Source organism: Mustela nigripes, chromosome X, assembly GCF_022355385.1.
Source record: "Mustela nigripes isolate SB6536 chromosome X, MUSNIG.SB6536, whole genome shotgun sequence".
NCBI lineage: Eukaryota > Metazoa > Chordata > Mammalia > Carnivora > Mustelidae > Mustela > Mustela nigripes.
Genome location: NC_081575.1, coordinates 117,581,821 through 117,593,442, shown reverse-complemented (window position 1 = coordinate 117,593,442; position 11,622 = coordinate 117,581,821). Strand labels below are relative to the sequence as shown.

The window sequence follows — 11,622 nt, the reverse complement described above, 5'->3', positions numbered from 1 at the left end:
TTTATTTATTTGACAGAGATCACAAGTAGGCAGAGAGGCAGGCAGAGAGAGAGAGAGGAGGAAGCAGGCTCCCCGAAGAGCAGAGAGCCCCATGTGGGGCTCCATCCCAGGACCCTGGGATCATGACCTGAGCCAAAGGCAGAGGCTTTAACCCACTGAGCCACCCAGGCCCCCCTGTGTGGAGCTTTTTAATATGATATCGTTCCACTTACTTTTGCTTTTGTTGCTTTGGCTTTTGGTGTCAGATTCCAAAAATCATCACTAAGTGCTATGTTGAGCTTTTCCCCTCTTTTTTTTTTTTTTTTTTTCCTAGAAGTTTTATGGTGTCAGGTGTTATGTGCAAGCCTTTAATCTATTTCGAGTTAATTTTTGTATCTGGTGTAATTTTGTATCTGGCCTCTCTTAACCAAGTTTGGACGCCTGATGTGTTGTTGTAGTCATTCAACAATTTGTTGAATTTGGTTCAGGTTGGTGACAAGGATTAAGATCCTTGGGTCCCTTCCTTTCTTCGCCCCCATCCCAGCCCTAGACAGAGCAGAGCTGATGATAGAGATGGTGTAGAGACCTGGCTTCTCCTTCTCGCTTTGGGACTGTGTAAGCTCAGGCGAGTTACTTTTTGTCTTTAGGCCTCAGTTTTCTCTTCCTCAAAGCAACCAAGAGATTTTTGTTTTTAAAAGATTTTATTTATTTATTTGACAGAGATCACAAGTAGGCAGAGAGGCAGGCAGAGAGAGGAGGAAGCAGGCTCCCTACTGAGCAGAGAGCCCAATTCGATGAGGGGCTCCCCAGGGTGCTGGGATCATGGCCTGAGCCCAAGGCAGAGGCTTTAACCCACTGAGCCACCCAGGCGCCCCAGCAACCAAGAGATTTTGATCAGGGTTTCTCCACCTCAACACTGTTGACCTTTGGGGCTGAATCAGTCTGTTGTTGGGGGGCTGCCCTGTGCACCAGGGGAGGCTGGGCAGCATCCCTGGGGACACTCACTAGATGCCAGGAACGACCCTCTCCCAGCTGTGACAACCCAAAGGTCTCTAGACCGCTGCTGCCTGTCCCCTTGGGGTGCGGGAGCATTGCTCCTGGTTGAGGACCACTGCTTTGGATCTTCTCTAAATGTTCTCCTGGCTTCAGGGTTCTAGAATTCATTTTCCTATGATGGGTTTGGTGCTAAACCCTTGACCAGAGATCAATTTCCCTTTCATCGTGTCTGTATTTTGGGAAATACAATGCGAAGGCTTTTTTTACACTCTGAGGTTCCAGAAGTCGCTTCTGTTCGAAAGGGAAGGCCTGTTTGTGTGTCCCTTGTTACTGGGAAGCAAGCTGGGCTGAGAGGGGAGTGCCGGGGAGAGGGGATGCCTGGCCCGGGAGCCCCCTGTGCTGGAGCCTGGTGCGCCTGGACGAGGCTGTCCCCGGCTGTCTGCTCACCTGAGAGCTCGGCCCAGGCCTCACGGGACCTTGGGTCCCTCCCATATGCGAGGGGCGGAGGTGGTGTGGGCAGTGGCTTGGGGGTGTGGTTGGGGGGGGTAGGGTGGGGGTGGCGGCTGGGTGGTGGTGATGGTGGTGGCCCTGGGGCCTCCACCTGCCTGCACAGCCCGGCACCCCCCTCCCCCGCCCGCCGGGGGCAGGGCGCTCACCCACCTGCGGCCTCAGGGCAGGACTCGGGGCGGGGCTCCTGGCGAAGGCGAAGCTGTTGGCTCTGACCCCGGAGGGCAGGGCGGCTTCTTCCGCATCACTTCCCTCTTGGACGCCGCTGGGTCCATGGCTTGGGGCCCTGCTGGTTCCTTGGCTTTTGGGGGGCACCAGAGGGATGTCAGCGGGTTCTGCGAGCTGGAGGACTCCCGAGAGACGGGAAGCGGCGATGGCAATGGCATTGCAAGGTGCGGGCCCGGTGCGGCGCGGGGGCAGTGGGAGGCTTAGGAGGGCCGGGGGACTCCTGTTCCCCGGGCCTGGGACTGCTCTGTGCCCGCCACCCCAGCCCCTGGCCATCAGCCTCCTCTCCCGACTCTTCCAGGCCCCGTAACGACTGGTCTCGGTGGGCGGTCTGTGCCGGAGGACGCGGGAGGCGGGCGTCCTCGCTCTGGTCGCTCGGTCGCGGCTCATCCTGTCCCCGAGCTGTTCCCCGCTCCCCGCGCCTCACCGGGGCTTGACACCCTTGCTGGGCCTTCTGGCCCCATTGCGGCAACAAGTCCACGTCGCGAAAGAAGATTGAAAAAGGAGGGTGTTCGTCCTCAAATGAGACTTAAGAGACCGAGTAAGTGTCCCAGTCCCCGTGGCGGCTGTGACGGAGACCAGAGACTCGGGGGCTCTTCGACAGCAGCCGTGGATTTGTCACAGCTCTGGAGGCCGACGCGGTTGGCTTCCGGCGAGGGCCCTTGTTTGGGGTGCAGGCGGCCACCTTCTCGCCTCCTTATGTCGGGGAAGAGGCTGGGAGCTAGCCTTCGGGGGTCTCTTCTAGGGCTCTCATCCCATCCGGAGGCCTCCTCCTCCGGGACCTGCTCTCCCAATACCGTCCCGCTCGGGCAGGCTGCATCGTCTGAATTTTGGGAGGACACGTTCGGCCCATGACAATAACCAGATAAAAAGCAGGAGCCCCTGATCGGGCCCTGGGCTGAACAAAGAGCTGTACTAGGCACCTGGGGCCAGCCGGGTTATTTGTATGCGACTGCCGCCAGCCGGTATCAGGAAACTGCTGTTCGCTTCCTCAGATGTGACAGTCCTGTGGGGTGGCAGGCGCCCAGTGAAGCCACTCTGGGATTCCGGACACAGAATCAGTGAGATAATGCGTGTTCCTTTCCTGCTGCTGTGTTTTGGGGGAATTTGTTCTACAGCAATAGTTCTCTGTAAGTGGTTACCTAGTTATCTATTATTATACCTAGTTACCTATTATAATTACCTACTAGTTAACTATTTTACAGCAGTGGTTATCTATTATTAGTTATCTAGTTGTCTATTATTAGTTATCTAATATTTTCCTATCTAACCCACAAGTATGTACAAGACTCGTGTTTTTTGGTGATGCAGGCTAAAGTATTTAGGGATGGCGTGTCATGACGGAAGTTACTTCAATTTTTTTTTTTTTTTTTTAACATTTCTGGAGATCTCTTTTATGTATGGCTGGACACAACACAGGTGAATTCTCATACCTGCTTCTACATTCAATCTGTAGCCTCTGGAAAATTCTACTGTATGCTCACAAGAGAATGAGAATGAGGAAAAGGCAAATAGTTTAAGATTATTATAAAAATATTTTTTAAAATACTTTAAATATTTTATTTATTTATTTTTGGGGGGTAAAGGATAGAAGGAGAAGCAGATACCCCGTTGAGCAGGGAGCCTGATGTGGGACCCGATCCTGGGACTTCAGGATCATGACCTGAGCTAAAGGCAGATGCGTAACTAACTAAGCCAACCAGGTGCCCCCATAAAAATATTTTTGACAGCATGGATCCCCTAAAGGGTTCTGGAGACCCCAAGGTGTCCCCAGGTCACACTATGAGAACCACTGCTCTAGTGAAATCATTTACTTGTAAGTGGTTCGGTTGAATGGGGAGAGCACAAGGCAAATATGGCTAAATGGGAGCACTTAACTGAATTTGATTGGCGTTACTTGTTAGATTCTTCTGGATAATGTTCTGTGTATTTGAAAATGGTCATAATAAAAGGATTTTTGTTAATAAGATAGAAAAAGGGGCACCTGGGTGGCTCAGTTGGCATCCAGCTCTTGGTTTCAACTCAGGTCATGATCTCAGCGGCGTGAGATCGAGCGCTGTGGTGGGCTCCGTGCTCAGTGTGGGGCCTGCTTGAGACTCTCGCTCTCCCTCTGCCCCTCCCCCTGATCGCACAACAAATAAATAAGTAAAATCTTAGAAAAGGACTGAGGGGTGCCTGGGGGGCTTTGGGTTAAAGCCTCTGCCTTCAGCTCAGGTCATGGTCTCAGGGTCCTGGGATCGAGTCCCACATTGGGCTTTCTGCTCGGCGGGGAGCCTTCTCCCCCCGCCTCCCGCCTCTCTGCCTACTTGTGATCTCTGTCTGTCTAATAAATAAAAAGAAAAGGACCGAAAAGAAATGTAGACTCGTGGACATGGGGGAATTCCGACCGAGTAGGTCTGGGGGTGAGGCCCAGCGGGAGCGTCTTTAATCTGAGCTCCAGGTGCCCCCGCCAGACCCGAGGCCCCACGTGAGGCCGGCGGGCGCAGAGGTTCCCAGCATAGGTCCCCCCAAGCCAGATCAAAGGGTGATAGCTAGCGGTGAGGCCTACCCCCCCCACGGGGGCAGGTGTCAGGGGACAGTCCGTCCCCTCCACACAGTCTCTCTCAGCAGGTGCTGCCGTGCGTGCGGGCTGCGGGGAGGCCTTGTCCTCACACAGTGCTTCACTGCCCTTTCCGTGGGCGGCAGAGAGAAGCTTTCCTACCTGTGCGCGGGAGTGGGTTTCCTTCACAGATCCCGAGAGGTATTTTTGAATAACTTGTTCCGAGTCCTGTACACCTAGTGAGAGTTTCTGGAAGCATCAAGGTTGTGGAAAGGAAGGGAAGTCTCCTCCTCATTTCCAGTCCCCGGGGCCTTCTCCCAAAGGCATCCCCTGCTACCTTGGGTCGATGAGGTTTCTGAAAGTGCCTGTGCACATACAGTCATCTGTAGAACACAGAGACGGCTTTGTTTGCTGGCTTTATTGGGATGTAATTTGCACGGAGCAACATGCGTGGCTCTAATTCAGTTTTGACCAGGAATATTCCTAGCACCCCCAGAGGGCCCTATCTCACCCTTCTTCAGCCAAACAAACCCTCTGGCAGAGGCAACCCCTAATCTGATTTGTATCAGCACAGTTTACTTTTGCCTGTTGAACTTTATGCGCTTGGGATCCTGGAATAGGTCTGCTTTCCTATCTGGTTGCAAAGATGTTTCTGTAAGACACAAGCCTCAATATTCAGTCATGCGTTCATTCCCTCACTTACTTCTTGTTCAGCGAGCCCTTGTTGGGTCCCTGCTGTGTGTCTGGGCCCAGATTTTTCCAGGCCCTCAGTGTTCGGGGCTGAGCGAACAGCCAGTGCAAAGGGCCCGAGGCCAGTTGTGTCCAGCAAGGAGGTGGGTGTGTCCAGAGAAGAGCGGCCTAGAGAGCACAGGGTGGGAAAGGTGCCCTGCGGGGTGGCCCTGGCGGACCACGCAGGAGTGTGGCAGGAGTGGTGCCCATCCTGGATTCTTCTGTGGGCCGGAAAGCTGCCTGATGCTCCCAGGTGTGGGAGTGACACGCGGGGCCTTGCCTTTGAAGGGTGACTCTGGCTGCCTGAAGAAGGGTCAGGAGGGGACTCACGCACACCTGCCGCGTTGTGTTCGTCGCGGGGGTGCCTGCTCCTTGCCTGCTGGCCAGGCCCCTGTGGCTCCTCGCTCGGGGCTGTCGCCGCCACCCCTGCGCTCACCGGCACTTCCGACCACGTCTGCCTGGGCACTGGCTATGTGTACGGGCCTTCTTGGTTCTTCGTTTCCCTCCGGCTCACGGGAAGCCCCTTTCCTCCCTCCGTTGCACCCCTCGGAGGTGCTGCTCGCTTGAGAGGGCTCGGCGGCGCGTAGCAAGGGGGACCCACTACAAAGGTGACAGACGCGCTCTTGTCCCTCTTAGCTCAGCCAGGCCTTCCCCCAGCACCCCCTGTGCCCCAGACCTGCGAACAGACCACGTGTCAGCCGTCACCCGGGCGACCCAGTTAGAACACGGGTCGGCCGCCTGGTTACCTTGTTCTAGGGCTCCGGGAAGAACACCCCAAAGCCATGTTCGATGACTGCCTGAGTTTACCCTTTACAAATTCTGTTTATCCCTCACGCAAGCAGGAAACGGCTTGTTGCAGTGGGAAGGGTCCGCGGAGGCCCCGTCTGAAGAGGTCCCTGGAGCTGGAGGGACTTGACCTGCGCTTTGCCACCAGCACTGTCTTCAGCGGTGGCTCGGTCCGAGTCGTGGCTCTCAAAACGCCTGTGTCCGGTACCGCCGGAGCCCCGGAAGGGGACCTTCTCTGGGGATAGCAGGTACCTGTATCGAGGCCATCAGATGCTGTCCTGGTGAGAAGAGGCAGGCCTGGAGAGAAGACAGCTGAAGGGACACGGGGAGGGGATGGCCCTCTATAAGGAACAGAGTGTCTCTCGGCGCCCTTGGAAGGAGGCAGCCCCGCTGTCCCTTTGATCTCCGACTTGTGGCCCCCAGAACTGTGGCCCAGTACTTTTCTGTTATTGGAGCTGAGCAGCCTGCGGTCCTTTGTCCTAGCGGACTCGCGCGGTGGCACCCGGCAGCGGCGGTGGCACCCGGCAGCGGCAGCGGGCGCTCTGCGGCCCGGAGAGGACCGGGGCGAGGCCCTCGGCGCGGACGGGCCCTTGGGGCCTGGGCTCCAATCTGACTCTCCACTTGCCTTCTGTGAGGCCCGAAACCCTGACCGAAGGGCTCCTCTGCCTCGGTTTGCTGATCTGCAGCTTGGGCCCGAGGGTGACGGGATTCCATGCGCAGAATGCCCAGAGCCCTAGCGACTGAGTATACACGAAGAGCTTAAAATGCTGCCTGGCACAGCGAGTCCTTGAAAAAGTTGTTCTTACCGTGAGGAGGCGTCTCTGGGGAGAGTCTCATTCCTTGGCCCTTGACGCCAGGAACACAGGGACCCGTGCCACCTCTCCAGCCCCTGCGGTGGGGATGGCAGAACACTGCGCCTGTTGTGTCCCTTGAGGCCACATGCGTTTGGCCTCGTCCCCCTTCCAACACGCGGGCTGTGTTCCCGATCCTGCCGAAGAGCTGTGCCGCCCGGGGCCATCGGAGGCGAGCCGCGGAGGGAAGGTCATGGTCCCACACCTGGTCCCACACCGGTGCCCCAGTGCCCTGGAAGCCAAGCGGGAGCAGACGGCGCGTGAGAGCTGGGAGCTGGGAGGTGCACCAAGGAGGGAGGAGGAAGATGGGGGAGAGGGAGGGGGGAGGGGAGGGGGAGGAGGCCCTCTCCTGTCTCCAAAGGTTAATTCTCAGTCTTTCTGCCTGTCCTTGGGCCCTGAGCTTCCTCTCTTTGGGACTCTTACTCGTCCGGTGGCGCTTGGCCCCTCGCCACAGGTCCCCGGGGAGCCCCGTCTGGAGGATCAGCCGGGAGCGACTGAGTCAGGGCCCCCCTCGCCCTCTAAAGGTGTCTGCGCGTTAAGAAGCCAGAGTCCGCGATCTCAAATGAACTTGAAATGGCTGTGGTTTCGGGCAAGGTGGAGAGGGGAGATGAAATGCTTTGACCGGTGTGGGAGCCAACCTCCAGGGCGGGCCCCAGGGACCCCGTCTGATGCGCAGGCCCCCATGTGGTCGCCTTCCTCCCTCATCACTCGGGGCTGACCTGTGTGTCCGGCAGGGTACCGTGCGAGTGACGCCGGAGGCCCTCCCAGGCTAGGTCACAGGACACTCTGCTGCTTCCGCCTTGTTCCCTCAGCCCAGCTGCTTTGGAGGAAGCCACTGCCCTGTCCTAAGGACACTTGGGCAGTCCTGCAGAGAGGCTGGCTGGAGCACACCCGGGGCTTCCCGGCAGCAGCAAGCAGCAACTTGGGAGGCCTGTCTGGGAGCCAACTTGTCAGTGGGTCCTCCTGTCCCCCGTCAGGCCTTCAGATAGCCGCAGCCATAGCGGACAGCTTGACCACAACCTTCTGAGAGATCTTGAGCCGGAAGGACCCAACCAGGGGCGCCTGGGAGGCTCAGTGGGTTAAGCGTCCACCTCCGGCTCCGGTTGTGATCTGAAGGTCCTGGGATCGAGTCCTGTGCTGGGCTCCCTGCTCAGCGGGGAGTCTGCCTCTCCCTCTCCCTCTGCCTGTTCCCCCTGCCTGTCCCCGCCTGCTTATTCTCTTTCTGTCTCTCAAATAAATGAATAAAGTAGTAAAAAAAAAAAAAAAAAAAAGGACCCAATCAAGCTGCTTCTAAATTTCTGACCCACAGAAACGGGAAAACACCCTAAGTTTTCCTGTTTGAAGATGCTGAGTTCTGCAGTGATTTGCTGCACAGCATCGGAACCCAGACTTTTGGGGGGCGGGGGCTGGTGCTGGCCACAGCTTGGGCCGCTCCCCGGGTGGTGGCAGCCTTCCTCTCGTCCCTCTGAAGCTCTGCCCTCGCTCATTGCTCCCTATTTGCTCCTCCTGCGGTACCCCCCCGTCTCCCCCTCCCCCTCCCCCTCCTTTTTCCAGCTGAGGAGTAGAAGAGTGTCCTGGAAGGTTGAGGTATATTCATTGTAAGTTGGGTTTTGTTTTGTTTTTTTTTTTTTTAAAGATTTATTTATTTATTTCTTTGGCACAGAGAGAGAGACAGCGAGAGAGGGAACACCAGCGGGGGGTGTGGGAGAAGCGGGCTCCTTGCAGAACGGGGAGCCCGATGTGGGACTCGATCTCAGGACCCTGGCGTCATGACCTGAGCTGAAGGCAGACGCTTCACCGACGGAGCCACCCGGGCGCCCCAGTTGGGGGGTACTGATGATGAGTTTGAGTGTGTTGATTTTTTTAAATTTTGCACAACGTACATCCCTGTATTCATCCGCATCGCTTGGAGACTTCAGCCCTTGTCCCTGTCATCTCTTCCACTTGGAGAAGAATGGCGAGGAAGGGTTTCACTGAAGGAACTGTCAATGGCTCCTGGTGCTTTAGGCCCCTACTCTGGGTTCAGAGCCCGCTGCCTGGGGCCCCAAGGGATTCAGTGTCAAATGCCTGTATTGGGCAGCCAGGATGCGCCTGGGGCAGCGGCCCTGGGGGAGGGTGTCTGTCTGTGTATTTGTCAGCTCAACTTTCTTTACGGTGAAAAGTAATAAAGGAGAATGAAGGTGAGTTAAGCAGTTAGGAGAAAAACCTACAGACCTAGTAGGGGAGCACTGCTCTTCTGACCTGCGCTGTTACAAATTATAAAGCCGTGGGATGGCGTGTGTGCTAGGTGATAGGCGAAGAAACGTTTCAAAGCCACTCACATTTTACACATGTAGTGATTTCAGCTTGGTTTTTATATTCTCTTTGTCCTAAGTATATGCGCAGATAAAATCTCTTTTGTGTGTATTTTTGAGCATGTCTGTGCAGTGACGTCAAAAGCATTTAGCTGGGGGAGTGTGGTGGGCTCAGTCGGTGAAGCCTCTGTCTTCGGCTCGGGTTGTGATCCCAGAGTCCTGGGATCGAGCCCCACGTCAGGCTCATTGCTTGGTGGGGAGCCTGCTTCTCCCTCTCCCTCTGCCTACTGCTCCCCCTGCTTGTGCTCTCCTCTGTCAAATAATTAAATAAAACCTTTAAAGAAAAAAGCATTTAGCTGACTATTCCATGGAGTTCGATATCCGTAGATGGATTATAGTAACAGTAATGCTTTTTGTAGAATAGACATAGTATATGGTGGTTAGCTAAGCTTTTTCAGTTTAGCGGATTACTGTAGAGTGGGGCTCAGCAAACACTTACCAAATGTCCAGATAATAAGGGTGAGCGACAGGCCCCTGACCTCAAGGAACTCATGATTCAATATGGGAAGAAGCAAGCTTGTAAGTAATTATTCCAACAAATGCAAGTGATACATAAGATCAATACCAAAAATATTAGAGATTACAACACAACGGGAAGGATGCAGGGCGCGCAGGACGGGGGGGGGGGCGTAGGAAGGGGCAAAGTGTTAGGGGACCGGTGCTTCGCCAAGTACAGTCCCTGGGCCAGCAGCGTCAACCAGCCTCCTTGGGAGCTTGTTAGAAATACAGATCCCTGCGCCCCACAACAGAGCTGCTGAAGCTGAAACTTGGGGAATAAGGGGAGGGCCCTGGCCAGCCCCGGTGGTCATGCTGACACACACCAGAATTTGTGTATCTCCAGTCCTGGCAGTGGTCCGCCCCCGGTGTTCTGTGGAGGAGCACGCAACAGGCCTTGGCCCAGAATCGCTGGTGGCTGCGGCACAGCTTGGACCCCTTTGCTGGTCGTCTGTCTGTCACTGCCATCGATTGAGTGTATCTGGGAGTTCTCCGGGATTCTTACATGGATGGGAAGTTTGGCTTTGCTCATTGGTATAATTTATCCATTTTTTCTTCTGTGGACTGTACTTTTGATGTCATTTCTGAGAACTCTTTGCTGAGCCCCAGGTCATGAAGGGTTTCCCCGTTTGTCTCAGAGCTGTCAAAACCTCACTCATGGGTTTCACAGAGGCCAAGGCATTGCTAGGTGATGGAGCAGAAGATGTCTTGCCGCCTTCACCTGGATTCTCTCCTAAGTGGCTCTGGAGACAAGGCTCCCAGCGCAGGGAGCTTCCTGGGAGGGTCTCCTGGGAGGGGCCTGGGGAAGTGTGCCGGGGAGAAGAAGCCCTCCCCGTCAGCAGAGGCTGGGCTGCTAATGCCCTTCACTCAGCAGGTGACCGGAGGCTCCTGCTAGGCTTTGGAAACTCTAGGAAACAGAGGTTGCTGTGTCCCAGGTCCCCAAGATCATCTCTGGGTTCCACTAGGAGTACTGACAGCACAACATACAGTTGTTTTTCTGCCTATAATTTATTATAGTAGGGAGTATAGGGCACAGTCAGCAAAGGGAAAAGGCAAGCTTGGTAGAGTCTCAGTGCGCATCAGTTTTATTGGAGGTTGGTCCTGGAGGCACCGTCTGTCAAGCTCACTATCAAAATTGCAATCTCTTAGAAAGAAAGCAGGAGTTCAGCATAAATTATGTTATTTGGACAACCAGCGTGGGCACAGAAACCATTCTCATCAGTTCTGGGACTGGTGGGAATCTCCTGAAATCCAAGTTCCCAGATGTTAGCCAAAGGCCAGCCATGCCAGCAGGCCTTCTTGATGGGAGCAGTCTGGGGCCTGTCGTAGTTCATCTTTTCTGCTTTAGAAAACGCGTGTCTTGAAAGGACTCCATTCAAGGGGTGAGGGAGTGCGGTATTTACGCGCCAGTTCCAAGAGTCATCAGTTAATATCTGCTCCCAATAATGTGCTTCAGGTATAGAGAGACAGTTGGAAACAAGCTGCAGCTTACCGGGAGGTTTTGAGGGATGTGTGTGGGGCCCTGGCTGCCACAGATACAGTAGATTATTCCAGAAGTTGGGTGAGGACAGCAAAGCCACCTGTATAGGGCAGTTCACGTGCATGTGGTCATGTGATGGTTTTACAACTGTGGGCAAAGAGATCAAAGTCAAGTCTTCCCGAACACTTCCTTCGGCCGTGGTCAGAACTCTGTGCGGGCCGTTGCTGGCCCTGGAGGCACAGGGAGAGCCGCGGGTGGATTCCGCCTTTCTGGGTCTGCCTGTCGGCTGGATGGAAAAGAATGGGTGTATGTATGTGTGTGCATGTGTGCGTGCACGCGTGTGTGTATTGTGGGGACAGAGAGTCCCAGAACGCTTGTTTTTTAATTTTTATTTTTAAAAAATATTTATTTATTCTAGAGAGAGGGAGAGAATGCACATGTGCATGTGCTTGCGGGTGGTGGAGGAGGCAGAGGGAGAGAATTTCAAGCAGACTTCCCCCCCCCCCCCGCCCCCCGCTGATGCAGAGTCTGGTGCCAACCCTGGGGCTGGCTGTGGGGCTTGGTCCCACGACACAGGAGATCAGGACTCTGAGCTTACGACCTAAGCGGATACCATGGGTCAGACGCTGGATGGACTGAGCCACGCAGGTGCCCCCATTTGTTACATTTTAAACTTCCTCT

General features: G+C 55.1%; 1 protein-coding gene across 4 annotated transcripts in view; it reads left to right on the top strand.

Annotated features, from left to right (window-relative positions):
- CLCN4 (chloride voltage-gated channel 4) overlaps positions 1–11,622 on the top strand; it is a 58,956-nt gene that overhangs the window by 5,076 nt on the left and 42,258 nt on the right. The window contains exon 1 of one of the 4 annotated variants that reach the window (XM_059385775.1): positions 1,761–1,874. The exons of 2 other annotated variants lie outside the window; for them this stretch is intronic. In XM_059385775.1, coding sequence (XP_059241758.1) covers positions 1,805–1,874 — 70 coding nt within the window. In that variant the 5' untranslated portion in view covers positions 1,761–1,804. Of the gene's footprint in view, positions 1–1,760; positions 1,875–2,225; positions 2,249–11,622 lie in introns of those variants that run through there. One more of the 4 variants, XM_059385773.1, reaches the window with a different exon arrangement.